This window comes from Columba livia, chromosome 7, assembly GCF_036013475.1.
Source record: "Columba livia isolate bColLiv1 breed racing homer chromosome 7, bColLiv1.pat.W.v2, whole genome shotgun sequence".
In the NCBI taxonomy this organism is placed as follows: domain Eukaryota; kingdom Metazoa; phylum Chordata; class Aves; order Columbiformes; family Columbidae; genus Columba; species Columba livia.
In genome coordinates, this window is record NC_088608.1 from 35338142 (window position 1) to 35358112 (window position 19971).

A 19971-nucleotide genomic window follows, 5' to 3' on the forward strand; every position below is an offset into this window, starting at 1 on the left:
AAACATTATTCAGGAACATCTTCTTTCATTAGGGATAAATATTTTATAAAGTTACTTCTCTTTAATGTGTAGTTATCTTAATGTGCTAAGTCATTTAATGAAATTCTCAACCTATAGTGTGGTTTGTTGGGTTTTTTTTGTTTGGTTTATTTTGTTTTTCTTATAGAGCACAGAATTTATTGAATAAAATGTATACCCAAAAGACTATAGAAAAAAGTCATCCTTGCAAGGAACGCCAGACCATTTGAAATACTCATAAAACACAACAGTATGTGTGAAAACGAACCGCTTAGCTCTCTTTAGAGCACCATCCTCTGAAAATGCAATTTGTGCTCACAAATCCTAAAAATAGAGGGCGCAAAGTGAATTTTACTTCTAAATAGCAGTGATAAAAACTTAAAGTTCCAGCAACTGATTTCTAAGATGTGTGTTGACGAACTGGCACAACTGCAGAGTGAGGCCAGGGTGGCTAGAAGACAGCAGGGAATACAACACTGCAAAGTTATGTCAGCTGGATGAGCCCACCAAAAATCCAGGACCACTGGGCTACAACATGTAAGCACAAGGAAATACCAGGTGCTTGTGGGCTCAAGGGCTGCACTAAAAGGCCCTTCTTTCGGCTGTGAGAAGTTAAGCGAGGCCAAGCTAATTGTCAAGATAATTAAGGGCCACTATAACCACTGAGAGAAGTGGTGGATCTTCCCCCTCTCACTTCACAACTCTGTCTTGCCAGACAATGATCTTTGGCAAAACAGAAAGTCCTGGGCTAAATGTTTCTGGGTGGCATTTAGCTTAAAAGGCAGTGGAAAGCCAGGCGAGGTGATCTAATGGCATTTTGTGAGAGACTGCTTGTGTATATTCGCAGCCGCCAGACGAATCCCAGATCACACGTCTCCTGACGTGCTAGAAGGCCAGGCCTGGAGGCCACACAAAGCTCTGGTGCCCCACAGGACATCGAGCTTACGAAAGCTTCTGTGCTCTCCCAGCTGATCAGCCAAAACAGCCCACCCAAAAACCAGCATCAAAATGCCATCATTACAATTTTTTTTTATATGCAGAATGGTCCAGAAAGAGACTGATTTCTGTGTTTGCCTGAGTGTCAGACCACCCGTCTTAACTACGAAGACAACAAGCAGAACTTTAAAGTATGTTAAATCCTGCGTCAATGTTTCCATACTGAAATAAAGCTGTCTTAAATCACTACAGCCTAATCCTCCCATGATTTAGCCTGCTTTAATTTGCATGTTTCCACTTCACAGTCAATTTGCCTCAAGTTTGCTCCGCTCAAGGTAGCAGGCTTGAACTGCAGAGCACTGCCTTGGTGGGTACTGGGAGATAGGACCTGCTCCTCTCTTAATATCTAACTTAATATCTAACATGCTCCTCTCTACTGATCCCCAGCCCTGCAAAGAGCCTGGAAGATCTATTAAAGGCTTCATCATTTGTGAATAAAGTGCTGAGGGGGCCAGAAGCGATGCTTGTAAATGGGAGAGGGATGAAGGTGCAGGATCATGAGGTTCCCCCATGTCTCCAAAGGCTGGGTGAGTTGAGGAGCTTCCACCAGGCATGTCCTGGCAGTTTTAGAAGATCTGCTGTAATAACTTGGTTTACAGGTAAAACAAAACTAGATAAACCAAATCAAATTATGCTACAGGAAGGAAGAAACATTAGGCTGAAACACCTTACAGTCGGTTTGATCAGCAGTGTGTATTTAGAGGATGCAAAATTCATTCTTGGCCTTAAACAAACTTTGACTTCCTCGTATAATCATCACTTTGTCAGAAATGCCATCTCGGTATTTTTAGGTGACAGTACATTTGTTTGTACTGTACATTCCTGGTGAGCAAACTTGTTATATTTTGTAGGTCACTTGGTTTTACCATCTGCCTTGATTTATTCTTAAGAAAAGCGTTGTTTCTGAAACCCTTCGTGTCACACACGACTGTGAAGATGTCGTAACCAGCAGTGCTCTGATTTTGTATCATCTCAATGTAAATACTTGTGGTTAATGGAAAAAGGTACTGGTGAAAGCTTGTGCGAGAGGTGTACAAAGGCATTTAGTGGTGCCTGCCTCACTGGGTGAGGGTATGAGGTGCTCAGAACCTCAATAAGTATGGCTTTTAAAAGCTTACCATCATCATGGCGTGCTGAAAGTTAGTCCTGGCCTACAAATAAAACCAGACACCAGTGTAGCTCCCCCTAAACCCAAGGCGTCTGCACATGGACGCAGGCAGCAAGGCAGAAGAGCAGTGATGTGCACCATCCGCTGCTTCCAGAAAGGGTACAGAGGTAGACCTGGACAAAGCCTACACAATAACTTAGCAATACCCTGCAATGACTTTTTATAAAATAAAGCTTTTTTTTTTTTTTTTAAGTGAATTTTAAGTGATTCCCACTATATGCATCTATTCCCCTTATTCGCTTCCAGTTACATTAGCCTGCTTCCCCCAAATCTTTAAGACAATAACTGGAGATAGCTTTGCATTAGCATAAGTGAGTCTTCTATAGGCAGTTGCACTGTTTATTGCTGTAAATCAGCTTTTAATCAGAACACGCGTGTCAGAGCAGAATACCTGTGCAGTCACATGCCACCGCACGATATGAAACTAAACCCATAATCAGAGAGATCCTTCACTGCAAGATTTCTCCTCTTGTTGTGAGCCCATCTCAGACGCTTGAAGATGCTCTTCCAGTCCTACTGACAGTGACAAAAATAAGGCAATATGACAACTAGTTAGTCCTTGGGAAGGAAAACACAAAATTGTTCAGTAAGGTCTTGGAATTTTATAGCAAATTTGTCCTTGTTTTTACCATAATCTCACAAGTGATGCCAGCAGGAAACCCATCTGGTGCGTGTAAAACTAAATATCTGCTGCTTGTGTAAATTAATGTCTTAAAATTAGCATACTCGTTAAGATCTGGCTTGCAATATCTTGAAGTACAAAAAAGTTCAGTTTAATTTAAAATCCTTTGCTCCTCCAAGACTGCTTTATCAGGGCAGTCTAAATCTGTTTGTAGCTAAAGGAAAAAAGGAAAGCGCTGAAAACTGGGAGTGTTGCACTTGGGCCTTAATGCAGCACCCGGCTGCTTGGATTTGCTTTAACAATAACCCAGTTTGCCTCATCTGTGGAAGGCAAACAGCTTCCTGACCACAACTCTTCCAGATGCTCGGCACCTGAGGCACACAGATAACACGGACACTCGTGATGTTCCAGCTCTGCTTTACTCAACGGGATAGACAGTGGCAGGTAATGAGGCAGAAACCCACAACTGTAATCATAGTATTGATGGTGTTGAATCCATTAACTAGGTAGCACATTTAAGAAGGGTTTAACCTTCATCATCATCATCTATGTTGCAGTTAGAAATGTCCTTGATACTTGCAGACAGCTACAGTCATTAAGTGAAGCACAGCTTAGTCTTTTGGATGTAAAGTAGTATTTAGGTATAAAATAGCAGTTAATATTATAATTCAAAGGTGTAAAATAATGCTGTGCATTATATAATGGCTACTTAGAAGATTAAATTTTTGTCTTATGCAAGAACTTATTTTCTGGGATAAAGGGTAAAAGCGCATTCTAAGCTACACACCAACTTAATATCTAACATGCTCTAGGACTGTCTGAAAAACCCAATTAAAGCTGCTTTAAAAAGGACTAAAACTTTTCTTAATACCATGGTGATTTTTACATCGCATGTAATTCTTATTCACCTGTCACCTCACGCACTTCACTCAAAACTTATTTTTCTCTTGTGCAACAGAACTACGATGCAGCTCCTGCACCCTAACCTGATCAGCATCAGCAACTTCCATTTGTACAAAAGAACATGATTTGTGGTGAAACTGGGTTCTCGTAAAGAAAAAGAAAACAGAGTTTATCCAACAAATATTTTTTCCTTAAATATGAGTAAATAACATTTTTGACCCTGAAATTTTACAACTGGCATCTGTAAGTGAATGCTTGGGGAAAGGAGGGAAATGGCGACTTCAATGAAGTTGTCCTGAAGTCCCCGTTCAGATTAGGGCAGAGGACAGCTTGGTCTGCCCTGCCTACCTGAAATGGCTTTCAAGGCTGTTGGCAGCACCTCTACGGCACATAGAGGCCACACAACGCTTGTACAGCAGATATTCAATATCCAGACAGCTGCAAAGAAGTTAAGAGGCTTCAGTAAAGAGGGCTGTCTTACATACAAGATTTTGAAAACTGGTGCAGAAAGTTTGTCAGGAGGGTGAACTGAATTCCAGGATGCTCTTGCAATAGCTGCCAAATGTCATACTTAGGCTGAGCTGCAGCTGCAGAGGTCAAGTGAAACCCTCTTTCAGCAAGAACTTGGTAAAAGGCAGGTGGGAATGATGCTCCAGGAGAACATTTCACAGCTTTGCTGCTGAGCTGCCACCTGTGGCAGCAGCACTTGCTGGGAAGCGGATCAGGCAGTCGCCCTCGTACTGCTTTGTGCCCCTTTCCAAGCAGCCCTAAGCGCTGCTGCTGTTAAAAGGTGCACAAAGATGGCACGAGAAAAGGATACGGCACAAGGAGTGAAAAAAAGAAAGCCAGAAACAGGAATCCACCAGGCATCCAACCCTGGCAAATTTTATGCATCTTAGAAGGTGCTAATCACAAAGCTGTAATTAAAGGCTGAGCTGTGCTGTGGATCTCCCAAGCCAACGTCTGCCAAGATGCTCTGGGAAGGCAGAACTGCACCTGTAGACCTAAAATCCACGGTCTGACAGCAGAAGCCTTTTCCTGAGATCTAACTTGAATGCTATTGCTCAAAATACAAACCTTTTTCTGGAAAACAACCCCAAATATATATTGTGTCATTACTGTGAATGTATCTGTCCTATGCAAAAGGGAAATTACCCGTTTTGCAGGTTGTTTTCTTTTACTATTAGTTTATTTTTCATATTGAATGGTGGGTCCCCACTACCTTGCTTCAGGAGCACATAATTAAAAGCACAATGGATTAATCCATATGTTCCCAAATCAAGATAAACCGGCAATTTTTATGGTGGTTTCCCCAACTCCCTGTTACGCTAAACAAAGTGAAATGACTCTGTGGCTCTCGCTTTGCCTCAGAATGAGAGAAATCCAATTACAGATACCATACATATTTGGCTTCACATCAAACTAGATGAAGTTTCTTGGCTGCTTATTCGGGATACTTGATATTTGTGTCAACATAGCATGTCTTTCCTGCTATTTTATTTCCATCTCTTATCAGCGTCTGGACACTGACATATCATGTATCAAGGCTTATACAAAGCAATAGTCTAAACAGAAGTTAAGCCTTTTCCTATGCTGTCATTCTAGAAAGGAAATTCTAGAGAATTTCATTCTCTGCAATTTCAAGGATTACTTTATTCTTTTTCACTACTAATTTATCCATTTTAACTACATCCTCTACTCCCTAAATCAAAACAACAAACAAATCTATAATCAGAAAGAAAATGCCTCGAACTGATAAATCCTTATGCTTTTCACCCACTCACAGCAGACACCGCCATCCTTGTGCTACAGTCTGGACCAGGCAATGACGATGCCTCACTAGCTGGGGTATGACCACCACAGTCCTCAAAGTCCCAAAATCTATTTTTTTATTTCATTTTAGCAGCACTAGGTAAGACAGACCTCAGCCAGTCACCAAGTAAAGTTCAGTTGTCCCAAGTGCTCCACACAACCTAAGAAATTTTGGGGGCATCATCTCTGAGGGTCAGCAACTTGGTCATTGAATACCTATGATCATCTGGAGCTCTACCCATCTGAAATGGCACGTAGTGGTAGATCAGAGCAGCCACAAACCATGCTTCTCGTTAATCAAAGCACCTCTTGGGTTTTTCCCAAAATGTTTAAGATATCCTTCTGTGTGTTTACCATGATTTATAGTGCACTAGTGATACATACTTTTTTTTTTTATTCCGACTACCACCAACATAATACAACTGATGGTGTATTGGTAGCATGTCTGAAATGTACCCTGCCCCTAGACAGCTCATAGTTACCTTGGAAAAAAATGAGTGCTGGTGTTATCAGCAGACCTGCATTTTATTCATGTGGAAAGATACTTGCTTCAGTATTGGCTAAGGTGCTATTAACTTTCTGCACATTTACCTTCGCTTTCTTAAGTAAACAAGTTCTCTGTCAAACAACTCAGAACCGGGAGGAGACTTGGACTGCCACCAAAACACTCTTCTGTTAAAATACATTGCAACATCTTTAATCCTACTACCAACAGGCTTTTCTGTTAGTCAAAAATAATCGTAACAGATGTATAAACCCCCAAGGTGGCCTACATGCTACCACCACACCGTGAAGATGAACATCAGTCGCAGAGATTTTCCCACATAGAATGCCATGGAGCACAGACATCACAAGAAATATAAGGAAGGAATAATTTGGGAACTGAACGCTCTTTGCAGCAAACTTTTTCCCCTACCTGAAACACCACTAACGACAGCGCTCTTCAGGAAAAAAACACATTACTAGAGAGAATGTGGGTAATTCTAAGTTTAAATGCCATTGTATTTAAGTACCTAAAGACAAATAAAGAATTCTGGCTCTGATCCTCAGGACGCCTTCTCCGTATCAGCCGCAGGTGGAAATTGCTCATCTTCCTTACCCTGTCACAACAGAGCAGCTTCAAGCCAAAGTCCTTTTTTCACTCCACTTAAGGATCTGAAGTGCAACATGCACATAATAAGTATCCAGCAATGAGGTGCTGTGTTTTTTTTTCTTATACAATGCTGATTGCTCCAAAGGACTGCACCTAAAGGCCCTGCCATGAAGGGTTACTCACGTTAATTCACACTCCATTAGACATCTCAAATCCAGCCTATTTTTCTTCTGTAATATCACCTGGAAGCAGTTCTGGGGCTTTGCCACTCCAACAGCTTGGGCCAAGGCGGGAAGTCATCCTTACCATGTATTGTCCACTTCATACAAGACAGATGATTCTCCTGCTTCTCTCAGTTCGTGTTTGGACCAAGACACATCTGACCCAGCCCTGACTCAGTCCTGTTCCCCTCCAGCCTTTCCTTCTGGCTTCTTCACAGTGTTATCGTACAACCCCCCAGCTCCTACGGGCTTTTAAATCCTTAGCCTGAAAATGTAGCCAAGGATGTAGGACAGGAATCGAAACTTTGTTTAGCACTGTTTCAAGACAACATAACGTGTAAGAATTTTTTTTTCTATCTATCTACACAGCGTGGCAGGTCCCATTTAGTGTCTACAGTAACAAAGTCTGCTCAAATGAATATTTTAAGCAAATTCATATAATTGAGAGCAGGATTCCTATTTTGTTAGTGTGTATTCAGAGGTAGGAAGCGCTTCCAGGCTGGGCTGTGTTTCAGTGCGGGTACACGAGCACACACAGTCCCGCCGAGAACGGGATGTTACACTGATGCTCTAAGACATCTGCCACTTGTTTAATCATGCTCTTTTTTGACTATTTGCAGGTGTCAAATCAAGGTGTTCCTGGACCCCAGGACCAAGGCTCACCACGTTTTAAGAGGGTAACACGTCTGAGTGCTACAGCACATTATGTGAAGGGAATTACTGTCACTCTTGAAGCTGGGTTTTATCAGCAGAACTTTACTGCTCGGTTAAGCAAAATCCCTCGTCATCTAACCTGGGCTGAGACAGATGGGGCAGGTCTAATACCATCTTAAGAAACTTCCAATTTAAATGAAAAGCACTAGCTTACTGTCGAAAGAACAAGAATTAGTTTTGCTCACTTTTTTTTTTTTTCCCCTCTCACTGCGTCAAAAACACCTTTTCAAACCTATTGCTGATCCCAAAACCTGAAATCACTACCTTTTACTAACAGAAAACAAACGGAAAAAACCCACTGTTCATCAGAGAAGGATTTCAGAAATGGAAGAATAAAACCCCACCTGTCCAGATCTGTATCTCGGGCACTGGAGTCCAAACATTCTCCAGGCAAATGCCTTCAACTCTGTCTGCCACTTAGAAGCATTAATTGGTTCGCTGTGACACAAGACCTGGCAAGACGAAGTTTTGTTACCTGATGACAATGTACTGTCTCCTCCTAAAAGGGGATCTCTGCTCAGAACAAGACGAAAGCAGCACCTTCCTTCCATGTTTCCCCGTCCTGCAAGCTCTACAATATCTACACGACATTTGAAAGGGTCCTGCTCTGCCCTCATCCCCTTTTCTACCAGTAAAAGACAACTTACAAATTAAAAAAGGGCCATAACGACACCTATGCTAACGATTTTGCAACAGAATTTTTGAAGGGTTCTATTACAATTCAGTCATTCCTCTCTGTATTTCTAGGGGATGCGCAAAAACATCAGTTTAAAAATTAAGAGTTTTAAAAACTATGACAGTAGCATGCAAAACGGAATAAAATCCAGTGCCTTCACTTTCAGGTGTCGTGGATCAGCAAGGTCAAAACTGAACAAGAACATCATTCATGACCATGAGGATTAAGCAATGTTTTCTTTGCCGCTGCACACAAAAATAAAGCAAGCAGCTCTGTATTATAAATATTTATCATCAATACAGAGAGCAAAGGATAATCAAGCAGATAGGACTTCTGACATTTGACTTTCATGTGTGTTTCTTTGAAAAGCCTCAACTGCGCTGCAGAGCAGCACGCACGAGGGATGTCTGCTCTTCAATATCTGATGGCCAGCACTAAGCTGCTGCATCCCTTAGCGCAAGTACAATCCAGATGTTCACCCATCTGCAGCAAAGCAACACCATGTCCTCCTTGCAGCCAGCTATAAATAGGGCAGCTTATTGGAAACTCAATAAAAAGTAAAAGCTCGCTAGCAGTGGTTGACCTGGGGCACTAGAATAAAATTTGGATGGCACCCACTGTGTTTAGTTATGATTAATCGCTTGTGAGATGCAAAGCTTTAGTCTCTTATTGAGTTGCCAAAATAATGTATAAGCACAATATTTTGCTTGGGTCTCCCAGGGCCTAAATGTAAACGGCAGCAAGGTTATGGCTGTTTCAATTAAGGATGGTGACTATCCGGAGAACTCCGGTCAAAATGTTCCAAGTTCAAAGAAAGTGCAAGAACAAAGAATTCAGGCAAACTGTTTTAAAAGTGAAAAAAAACCCCAAACAAACCCACCCTCACACTGAAATGCAGGAAACCACTGACACTTCTCTTTCACCTCCACCATTTCAACTTTTCCCCATTTACAACTCCGGTGGTGCTGATTTTGCATTGCGGATATTCTACACGTCATCCAAACGCTGTTGTGGCTTTCATCCCTGTGCAAGGGCTTCTCTGCAGTTCTTGTTATTCTCCTGCTTTTGGTATCTTCAAAATTTCAGAAGCCAGATTATTTCCTGTAAATTCTTCTTTCCTCCATCCAACTCATTCACTCCCACAATGCATTATTTGCTCAATAGGAACTCATTCCGTAGGTGCATACAACTGTGCAATGCATTAGTCAACATCTAAGTTTACTAGCATCTGTATTATATTAAAGCAAAAGCCTGCAAAAAAAAAAAAAAAAAGTAAGGGAAATTCCCTTACATTTACTGCACAGAAATTCTGATGCTAATATGAGGCTTAATAAGGAATAATTTATTTTCTCAGATAACCAACAATTTAAGCTTTGGATTTCTAAGCGAGATACTGAGTTTTCACGGATGGAAAGCAGACTGACATGTGCTATCACCTCTGTCTTGGGGTCACCAGGGATCAGGCGATCACGTGGCCAAGATGAGGACCTAATTTTTACAAAATTCATTTTAATTTCCTACTGCCTGCTGCAGGTACTGAGCAGGTAGGTGACCACTGTAAAACACCACTGTGAGGATGGGCAAATACAGTTCTTACCGATTTTAAGGGAAGGCAGAGAAGAAAAGCCAAGTGATTTGCTGAAGATCAGAGAGTAAGCTGGCAGCAGACAGAGCCTCCCAATTCCTGAGCAATGAGCCGCTGGGATTAATCAGGGGTGTCTTCTAAGTCTGGTGAGGAACTGTCATGCTTGTTTGTGATTCTGAGCTGGCCTTTTAACACAAAGCACCACAAAATCCTAGATGGCTGCAGAGAACCCTCCCAAAGTCCAGCTCCATCATCTCTAAATTCATCTTTACTGGTGCAAACCATACCACATCCTACCTCCTAATCATCTGCACAGCAGCTGGAAACCTCCCTCTGTCCCTGTGACCACTGATACATCTGGGGACCAGGCCTGATCCCCATCCAGATGTGCAAGGAAAGACCTCTTTATGTTATCTGCCCACCCCCAACAAGAACAGTCACACAAAAGCACCATCATTGAACAAGGTGCTTCTCTCGTTACCCTCATACAGTCGCAAGAGCCAATTTAAATCAATCCTACTGTATAAGATTTCAGTGAAAGCTTTTGGCAACATTTAAGACAGGATCTGGCTCACCACGAATGATACTGATGAGGTGACATTATTTTTCAAATGCAAAATAAACTTGTAAAAGTTTTGAGGTGTGTGATTTCAAGTCTGTCCATCCCTCCCCTGTCCCAGTCATCCCCCAAAAATGTACGAACAAACTAAAACTGCTAATTTCATTCATGACAGATTTTACCTTCCCTGACTGGAGGAATTCAGTTTATCCAGCAAAACTTGAAGGAAATCATTCAATCAGAACATGGTTATGCTTCCTTCACAGGTACATTATCAAGCAGATAGGCTTGATTTGACTAGTTTAGTATTATATATTCCTTTTCTAATACATTAGGCAGGGAAACGTTGAGAAAAGTACAGCAAAAAATAATGTGGTATTTTTTTCTAATAAAACAATTTCCCAAAATATTTTCAGCACAAAAATAACCTCTTACTACATAAAACCGAAAAAAAAAATATTTAAGAGCTTAAGGCAGTTTTAGAATTGAAAAAAGTAGAGAATAAAGGTAGTCTCCCCATCAATATTTTTTTCCCAACTACCTTACTGTAGCAGTTGAATCTAATTTTAGAAGAAACTGAGAAAAAAAAATGTATTCATTTATTTAATCCGTGAAACAATTTGCATACAGGTGGCAGACCACTCTCCTCAGTGAAAATAAAAGCCTTCCATATGTCACTTAACCAATGTACATGATACCCTGACAACTCAGGATCTTCAAGACCTCCATTAATATCACTAGAGCACAACTGGCTATGAGTAGATCTGCAAACAGGTTAAGGAAGGCAGGTTTTGACCTAAATTTCACCCACAGTTTGGTCTCCTGTGCAACCTGGAGAACCGCTACAATAGTTTGTGAAGAGTTCTTCTCTCCCACAAAAAAGGTCAGGCATTGAATTTCATTAGGAACTTCTAACCAAATTCACCTTACAGTTCACTAGCAAGAACTAAAACAGCTTAAAGAATATATAGCAAAGTATCATTAAAATGTACAGTACATTTATTCTGTATATTACAATTATACTTCCAAGTCAATGACTCCAAAGTCTTTTATTAGATCATAAAAACTTAAGAGCAGCTTGTAATGAAATTTCTAATCAAATATGAATGAATCATCTGATATGACATAATTTCTTGAATGAAAAACAGATGGAAAAGTAGTAACGACTGAGTGGTTTAAATCACAAGATTAAAGTCAAAGGAGTAGATACTTAATCATAACCACTTGTTCAAATTAGACACTGGTTTAAGGTAGACCTCAAATCAAGCCATTCAAGGGGTAAATCATAGCATCATTTTGGTTGGAAGAGGCTCTCAAGATCATCAAGTCCAACCATAACCTAACTCTGGCACTAAACCATGTCCCTAAGAACCTCGTCTGAATGCCTTTTAAACACCTCCAGAGATGGTGGCTCAACCACCAAGCCAGGACCAACCATAAATGTAAATGAGATGGCTGTAGTGTGAGTGCACTTACTGCTGCATCCGAGGTGCAGAAGATGCTCATTTCACTTTTGCTCGGTGGCAAGAGGAATTAGCTGAGGATGAAGGAGGACATTCCCTCTCCCAGAAGCCTGGAGAGTTCCTGATTTTGAAAAGCACGGGCACACAGAAGAAAACCACACCAGTAAAGCTGACGTGCTCACATTGCAATCCAGCTCTCAGAAGACCCTATTTGCTGAAGGCAACGTCCCATCTGTAAAGGCCTAAATGACTAAGAAGTCAAAACAAAGTTAAACCATTACACATTGGCAGCACTCTCGCATTAATTCGGTGTGTCAGTGCTACTAGGGCTTTTCAGCTTGAAGCAGCTTGCTTATAATTTTTATTTGTATACTAGGTGAATTATGTCTCAGCCCTAATAATTTTAGGGTTTGGAGCAGGTTTTTGAGGGGCAGAAGAAGTGGGAATGGGGGGAAGCAACAAAAAGAGAGAGGAAAGGTCTGTTTAATCAACTCACAGCAATTCTCTAGGTCAGCATCTAGAGGCTACTACATTTTAGGCATCATTGCACAAGCTATTCACCTGATATTCCCTCCACTGAGCCAAATATAGCCCTGAAAATCAATATACGCTGGGGAAGAGCCTCTAGGATCTTGAGAAACGCATCTTGTGTCAGGAGAGGAATTCCTAAAATCCCAGGAATGTAGGTGGCTGCTGAGCATGGACCTGCAGTGTCTATTTTACCTTCAGCGATAAAGTTAATTTTGGCATAAAGGACTCTGGAGAGCTCCGTAGTACAGAGCACACCAATAAAAAGGGAGCACGGAGCAAAGCAAACAGGCGGCTGATGGAACAGCCATCTGCCGCAAACACTCACATCCATCTACCGGGCGTCAGGAGAAGCCGGTGGAAAAGAGGAGTCGAGTACAGGGTGTGTTGGACCATTCCAGCCATAGGACAAGCGTTGTCTTGGGAATTAAAAATAAAATGAAAACAAAACAACAAAGATCTCATCTCGGTTACCTCCTTAGGGTTGCAGATCCAGGCAAAACACCCAGAATGGAAACACACATGGCAAACGGGACATGGCACAGTCACTGAAACATCACATCTGAGACACGCAGAATATCTTTACTGAGAAACACCTCGATCCATGATCGACTTTGCATGAAATATTTATGGCTTCTCATTCATCGCACGGTACTGTTATTTTTAGAAGAGTCAGAAGCAATGGGAACAGCTTACTGATTAACAATTCAAGGGAGCCTTTAAATGTCTGCTCGTATCGTGCCATCTCCTCCCTCCCTAAGAAGCCAAGAAGTTGAATGTAAATACTGTCATGCATTCAAAGGCCCTTCCCTCCATCACCTGCTTTTATGCAAAAGCACAGAACAATCTTTCCTTTGGTAGGGAATCGGGGAGAATAACACTTTGTGAACAGTCGAGACTAAGCAAATCCAGTGAAATCTATAGCTGATCAGTGTGAATTAATAAACTAAACAAGGTAAGAGAAGAACAAAGAAAACCAGCAAGCTGGGTCTTGCAGTAAAGCAAACTTTCCTGCCAGCTACCTTTCATGTAAGAAAACAGTATTCAAGTGCTTAAGATTTAAGTGCTGCTTACAGCTTTTAAAAGAGGAACAAATCATTAAAAATTCATCCCACCTCCTCCATTTAATAACCATTTCCTCATGGGTAAGAAAGGAGGTGACAGCTAAATATTTTTTGAGACAAAACACAACAAAATAGAGTTTAGGAGCTGTGGGCTCCTGCTCTTCCCACCCCACAGCACCAGGACATGCACAGACCATGTTCTGGACAGATGTCAAAGTGGTCCCTGCTCCAGCAAACCCAGCTCAGCAAGAGAAGCGGTTTAATTCCTTGTAGGACACAGATGCTGAAGTTCAGGCAAGAGATGGTGCCTCACCAGGCTGGCCAAAAAGCTCATCCCTCTTGCATACATCCCTACACACGCACACAACCCTTCAACGGGCACGTGCTTACACAGATTTAGAGAGGCATCAACTTATCCTATGACTATGAATGACAAATCCTGACTTTGGGTGCAATATTAGCCCAGCAAAGAGGCCCTGAAGCTTGAACTCTCCCGCTACTCTGCAGGGAGCTGAGTCTCTAGATGAGGCAATTCCCTCCCCTGTCCTTCATAAATAACCCCAAATTTGCTAATCACATTCTGGGTGTGCTGTAAAGGGCTTTTTACAGAAGCACAACAATACCATAAATCACCTGTGGAAATCGGGGAGCTGGCTGAATCGTTCTACAAGGCTGTCCTTGCTGAGCAATGGGTTACAAAGGTGAGCATTAGTAGTGCCTCTAGCTGGTAAAACACTTCTTTTATCATCATTGCATGGGCTACATTTTGTATGTTTAGTTTAGAGTTGGAAATAATACCTGTTGCAGTAAATATAAGGTTAACCTGAGTTTAACTATCAAGGCTCTAAGCTACACTCACCTGCAGTTTCTCCGCTATCTAATGCCAGAGCATCTAAATGGTGGTAAAATTAATACGCTAAGCCTGACAAAAAATAGCTGCAGCTTTTAAATAAGCTAACAATAGGACAATAAGCACAACAACTATTTAATCTGCTTAGTGTGCGATTGTGACATTAAAATGATTTATCAAGAACTCACTTTTTTTTCTGTGCGTTCCCCTGCCCCAGACTCCATGGAGGACGGATCAGGATTATTGTTAACATTAAAGGTCTAGCCTTTCTGCATGCTAGCTACAGTTCTGGGGCATGATAAAACCATACACTGCTCCTGTATTAACATGTCCCAGTGTGAACAAGGACGAAGAGGCTCCTGTCTGGGGAGGCGCGAACCTGTCGGGAGCCCCGAATCCCACCTGACCGGCCAGTGATCTGAACCCGCTTCAAAGCCCAACTGTGCCACGCTGATTTGGTACCTTTCTGAAGGAGCTTTTGAAGCAGATACACTATAGAAAGCAGGCAAGTTATCTGAAAACATGGTGAAGTGAGAGGGCATCCCCTTCCTTTGAAGGGATAAATTAACAAAGGCACGGTACTCGGCTCTGTTAGACCAACTGAACTAACACTCCTCCCTCTTAGAGACGGGGATTAATCTCTGATTTTAAAAGCCTGTAAAATCATGTAACGATATTAGTCCTAACAACATTAATCCTCTGTCTGCCCCTGCTCTTGCCAGCATCGGGTCCCAAAGAGCCCAGTATGGTGCTGGCAGAGCCATCCTTAGGGGCAAGAAGCCCAGCATCTTTTCCTCCACCTCCCTATACATCTATCATGCAGTGGATATGTCCCAATGCAACCTATTTCTCAGCTGCCCTCAGCCACGGCAATAAGTTATATTATTTCATTATTATTTTTATCACAACTTGGGAATGCACTCCTGAAAAGCCAATGGAAATGCTATGGGAAGGGGTATTTCTATGCTAATTCAGTAATTGCACTATACACAGATATCCCCAGAGCTTCACATGGGGCCACGACCAGCATATTGGGGAACACGGTTGGTCAGCTGAGACTGTTCCTCCCAATTTGCAGTTTTATTACTTAAAGCTTTTAAGTTTAAAAGGGACAACTTTCCATCTTGTTTCTGATTTTTAATTTCTAATTTTATTTATCTATCATAGATATCATGCCATTTTCACATTTCTAATACTAAAGAAATTGCCTAAGACTGTTTTGTAACAAAATGAGCAATTACCAGCTTGATACTAACAAGAGAAGCTGAAAAGACTAACAGAAGATTGTTGATCTAAAGTACCCTTAACATAGCCTTACAAAGAAAGAAAACTCACTCTATAAAGTATGTTTAATAAAGAGCTATTTGATAAATCTTAAGGACAGCATCAACAGTACACAGGTGATGTTATTAAGAGGTCTTTAAGACTGGCCCTCCAGCTTTACACTGTAGAAAAAAGGCGTAGCATCTCAATTTAAAAGCACAAGAAGCATGGGGACAAGAGAGCTCTGTCCTTCCCTCCTTACATATAAATCAGTCTCTTTATGCAGACTGCAGCTAAGTTCGCTGCTAAAAAGAAGAAAAATACCGCAAAACACAAAAAAATACTTAAAACCAGTATGCTAACTTGCAGGACAACTCCTCGACCCTTCCACAAGCCATCTGCTGCCACCCATCAAAACCAGACAGCGGCCACCTCTGTGCTCCCAAATCTGGGAAGTTTTCTCTCCTGCTAACCATGCCCCCTTCATCATAATGAAATTTTCCATAGAACATTAATTAAAAATAATCTGTGTGGTCCTTGCTCTGAAGATCTCTGAATTCAGCAAGTAAAAGCAACGTTGTGCAATAAACTCAACGATTTATCTTCTTCCTCCCCCAGGCCAAAGATGCACTAATATTCTGAAGCCAGAAAAAGAGAAAGCTGCATTATCAAACAGATGATTATATTCCTGTGCAATATGTGGGTTGTGGGGGTTTGGTCTTGTTTTACAAGCAACTAAGACATTCAGAAGCACCAATTACGGGTGATACAGTTTTGAAAAGAGAAAATGTTTCCCTTCCTCAAATTAATCTTTAATTTATGCAAAAATGAGAGGGGAATAATTTTCCCAAAAAACACACCTTGCCGATGACTGAGCTCCATTCTACTTAATCCAATTCACTCCTTAAACCATTTCATGAAAATGCTCTAAACATTTATATTTTATACTAGAGATGCTTGCACAGGACAGAGCATGTCCAGGACCTGAGTACTGCACATCCCTTTCTCACATTTTACATCAGAGAAAAACAACTAACAAGGATCAAAAAAACCTTCTTCACTCAGTTTGTGGCAAAGGGAAAACATTTTGGTTTCCTACAAGTACACCACAACGATTTTATCTTAACTAGAAATGTAGTTCCCGGGATAAAGGCTCACTGTCCACCTAAGTTCATTCATCATGAGGGCTACAAATGAGCCGCTTTACCATAACCAGGATGGAATAAGGTTTCAAGTGGAATATCCCAGGACACGATTAAGCAATTTTTTCCTTAAGCTGTTTTTCAACACCATTATTTCAGCCATGCCTGAGACTTGGAACAACACCCCACAAACCCACACATAACTTGTTTTTCCAGAGCAATACTTGGTACTACTTCTCCTTTCTTCTCTCAGAAGGATCTGCGGCAAAGTCCTAAAGGTAATAATGATAAAAACCAGACACAATGGTTTGCCCGAGTGGGTAAGTCCCTCAAACTGACAGCAGCTTCTAACAGTAGTTTTAACAACCCATCAGGATGCATAGGTATAAGCAGGCGCCGCACTTGGAAGACAGCTGATGAGCCTCTTCCAAGATCAATGAGATTTGCTTGCAATTACAAACATGCCAAAACATCTTTTTGCTTTTTGCCAAATGCTGTGCTTCTAGGTTTCCATTACTGTCCTGTAAATCAAAATAGAAGATAGACATTTCCAGCCTGTGCACGCACTGCAGGGCTGAAAAGATTCCTCCAAAATTTAGTCTCAAGTGAAAAGTACCTGAGTGACCACTGCCTAGCATGAGTCCGTAACACCTTAAAAAAGCCTCTTTTCATCTGGGAAAAAGCAGAGCACACGGAACTCTACCATCAGGTTACTCAAGCTTTTAACCAGCTTCAGCCTTTGTCCTGAAACATCTCAAAAGGGAACAGAAAAATACCCAAACCCATCAACATTCCCAATACTGGCCATTGAGCTACTGCCAGAAAAGAGGACTGAGACCCCCCCTTGTGCAGAGCCACAAAATTCAATCTACCACAGGGATACAAAATGGGGAGTAAAATCTTAAAGTTGACCTGTGTTACCACAGTAGTCTTAAAATAAGAATCTCTCTCACAGTTAGTTAAATACAACCTCCCTTACCTGACAAACAAGTTTTGGAACACACAGAGGGAGAAGAGAATTCTCAGAATCCAAAGGCAAATGCTTGTAGCCAGTAAACGAGGATCTCATCCTTTCTTTCCAGCACAATAGCTTTACCCCCTTAAAAGTTTGCTTCCCCAGATATGCGTTTATGTCCACAAAAATCTAGGCAGGGTCACAGCCCATCTTTCCCTCCCCCATATCTACTGAAGTTGTTTTGAATAAGCTTCATTTACATTTTTCCAACTTGCAGTACCAAAAGCGCTTAGATCTTCTGCAAGATCTCTTCCTTGATACAAAAGGACCTGAAGGCATTTTGGAAGGCAGCAGAGAAGAGAAAGTTGGGTTTTTGGAAAACTCGAGCTCCTACCTGGAAATTAGATAATGCTTCATATATCCTATCATCCCTAGTAAAAATATCTCTATCTGCTTGCACCTGGAAACAAAAAGCTTTTAGAAGAGAGACGGGGGAAACACAGAAGACAGCAGCAGATTGCTTTCCGTAGTATTTCATGTACTGTGACCAAAACTTTGGTTTCTACCACTTGCAGACCTGCAATTGTGAGCTATAAATTCTCTCTCAGCTGCATGAGGAAAAACAGGTCAGGCTCCCATTACCCCCTGCCAAGGGTAAGGGCTGAGATATTTCGGACTCCTGAGGCTGCTCCATCCTCCCTCCACTCCCAAATCCCACTCGCCCAGCCTGGGAAAGTAGATGCGTGCAAGTTCTAACACACTTCGTTCCAGCATTTTACATTTGCATTTTGCTCTCCCACTTGCAAGGCAGAACTGCAGAATATTTTACTGTATTCCCAGAATAGGGATAACGTTTAATAAAAGTTTCTTCTTACCAGAGCTAGGCATGTGGTTCACTCTAGGTGGATTCAACAGCTCTACTGGCTGGTCTCTGCCAGAAAGCCCATCTGGAAAGAGAAAAAAAATATCACATCAACTCTTTGGGTAGCTGAGCTATTTTACACATTCCAAACAGAAAATTGAAAAAAAAAAAAAAAAAATCTAACCAATTCTCAATGCAAAACAGAAACACACAAGTAGCACAAATCAATAGGAAGAAGAACATTAACAGGACAGCTGCGTAACAACTGCTTACACTAAAGCATAAAATAAAAGATACAGTAGCCCAAATCGCACTCAGGCTTTCTGGGTCTTAATATCCAAAACTGGTCATGATCCCAATCCAAGGAAACAGGCACATCAGCTTATAAACCTTACCATAAACTACCTAAATTGCAATTCACTCCTTGCTCGGAGAACTGACTCAAGACAGAAACACAGCCCTGTGAAGCAAAGTTGAAGAATGGCTGTAATATGCCAGGGAGATGTTAAGGAAAACTGACAAATCACTGCAGGAGATTAAAATGCATAGACATGCATAACAAGCCCCATTTTGCATAAGTTTGGATTTCAGAAAGGCATTAAAAACATACTTTGTAAATGATATGCAGAAATCCATCTTGCTGAAGCAGTTCTCTATTTAAAATCTTTCAAAGATTGTATCTTGCATTCAGGTAGAGTTAAAACAGAACACAATACCTACTGCTGTAGACTGCCAGACCAGCTTTTCTAGTCGCCCATTCCCCTCCCCATAAAAGTTGAAGCGAAAAATGCTAAATTATATTTTCAGTACTTAGATTATGAATACTTGAATGCAGAAAATCTATCTCAAACCCATTTGTTCCACCTTTGCCAGTTCTCTCTCCCTTGTTCTCCTCTAACGCTTTCCTGCAGCACAGATACCATCAAGCCAAACCCTGTCTGGAGACATCAAAGAAGCCACCCCATCTCAGTCAAAGCAAAGGACAGTATTATAAAATTAGTTAAGATGTCAGTGGAATGTTAAAAAATATACAAAATAAAAATCAGAAAAACCCAACACAGTTTCATGTCTTCTCCTTCTTTTCTCCATTCCAGGTTTCTGGAGAGAAAGTTGGGTCTTCTCCATTGTTCTCATGGGTTTGGCTCCAGTGACTGTACCCAAGGATCAGTCCAGCCTCAGACAATATGGCAATAAATTAAACTATAACCATGCTGAATTCTCCTTCTCAAACAAGTAATATAGATTATTCATAATATAATCTTTATGGCTTTTGATTTGTAACCTCTCTAGAGCCAAAAGAGCGGCTGGGCTTGCTGTACCGGAGTGGCCACCCTACAGCATTGGTGGGAAGACATTTGGCCAGCTGAGCTTCACCCGCAGAAGCAGCAGCAAATGGCAATAAATGAGGAGGCAAAGGGCTTAAAGAGGTAGAGCGAAACGTTGCTATTTTACACAACATTCAGCCATCAGCCTCTCC

General features: G+C 41.4%; 1 protein-coding gene across 25 annotated transcripts in view; it reads right to left on the bottom strand.

The window, feature by feature from the left end:
• Positions 1-19971, bottom strand: part of HDAC4 (histone deacetylase 4) — a 228949-nt gene that overhangs the window by 123894 nt on the left and 85084 nt on the right. For 23 of the 25 annotated variants that reach the window (XM_065069250.1, XM_065069252.1, XM_065069248.1 and 20 more), the window contains one exon: positions 18508-18579. In XM_065069250.1, the coding sequence (XP_064925322.1) occupies positions 18508-18579 (72 nt within the window). Of the gene's footprint in view, positions 1-18507; positions 18580-18889; positions 18962-19971 lie in introns of those variants that run through there. The other 2 variants (XM_065069255.1, XM_065069254.1) reach the window with 2 other exon arrangements.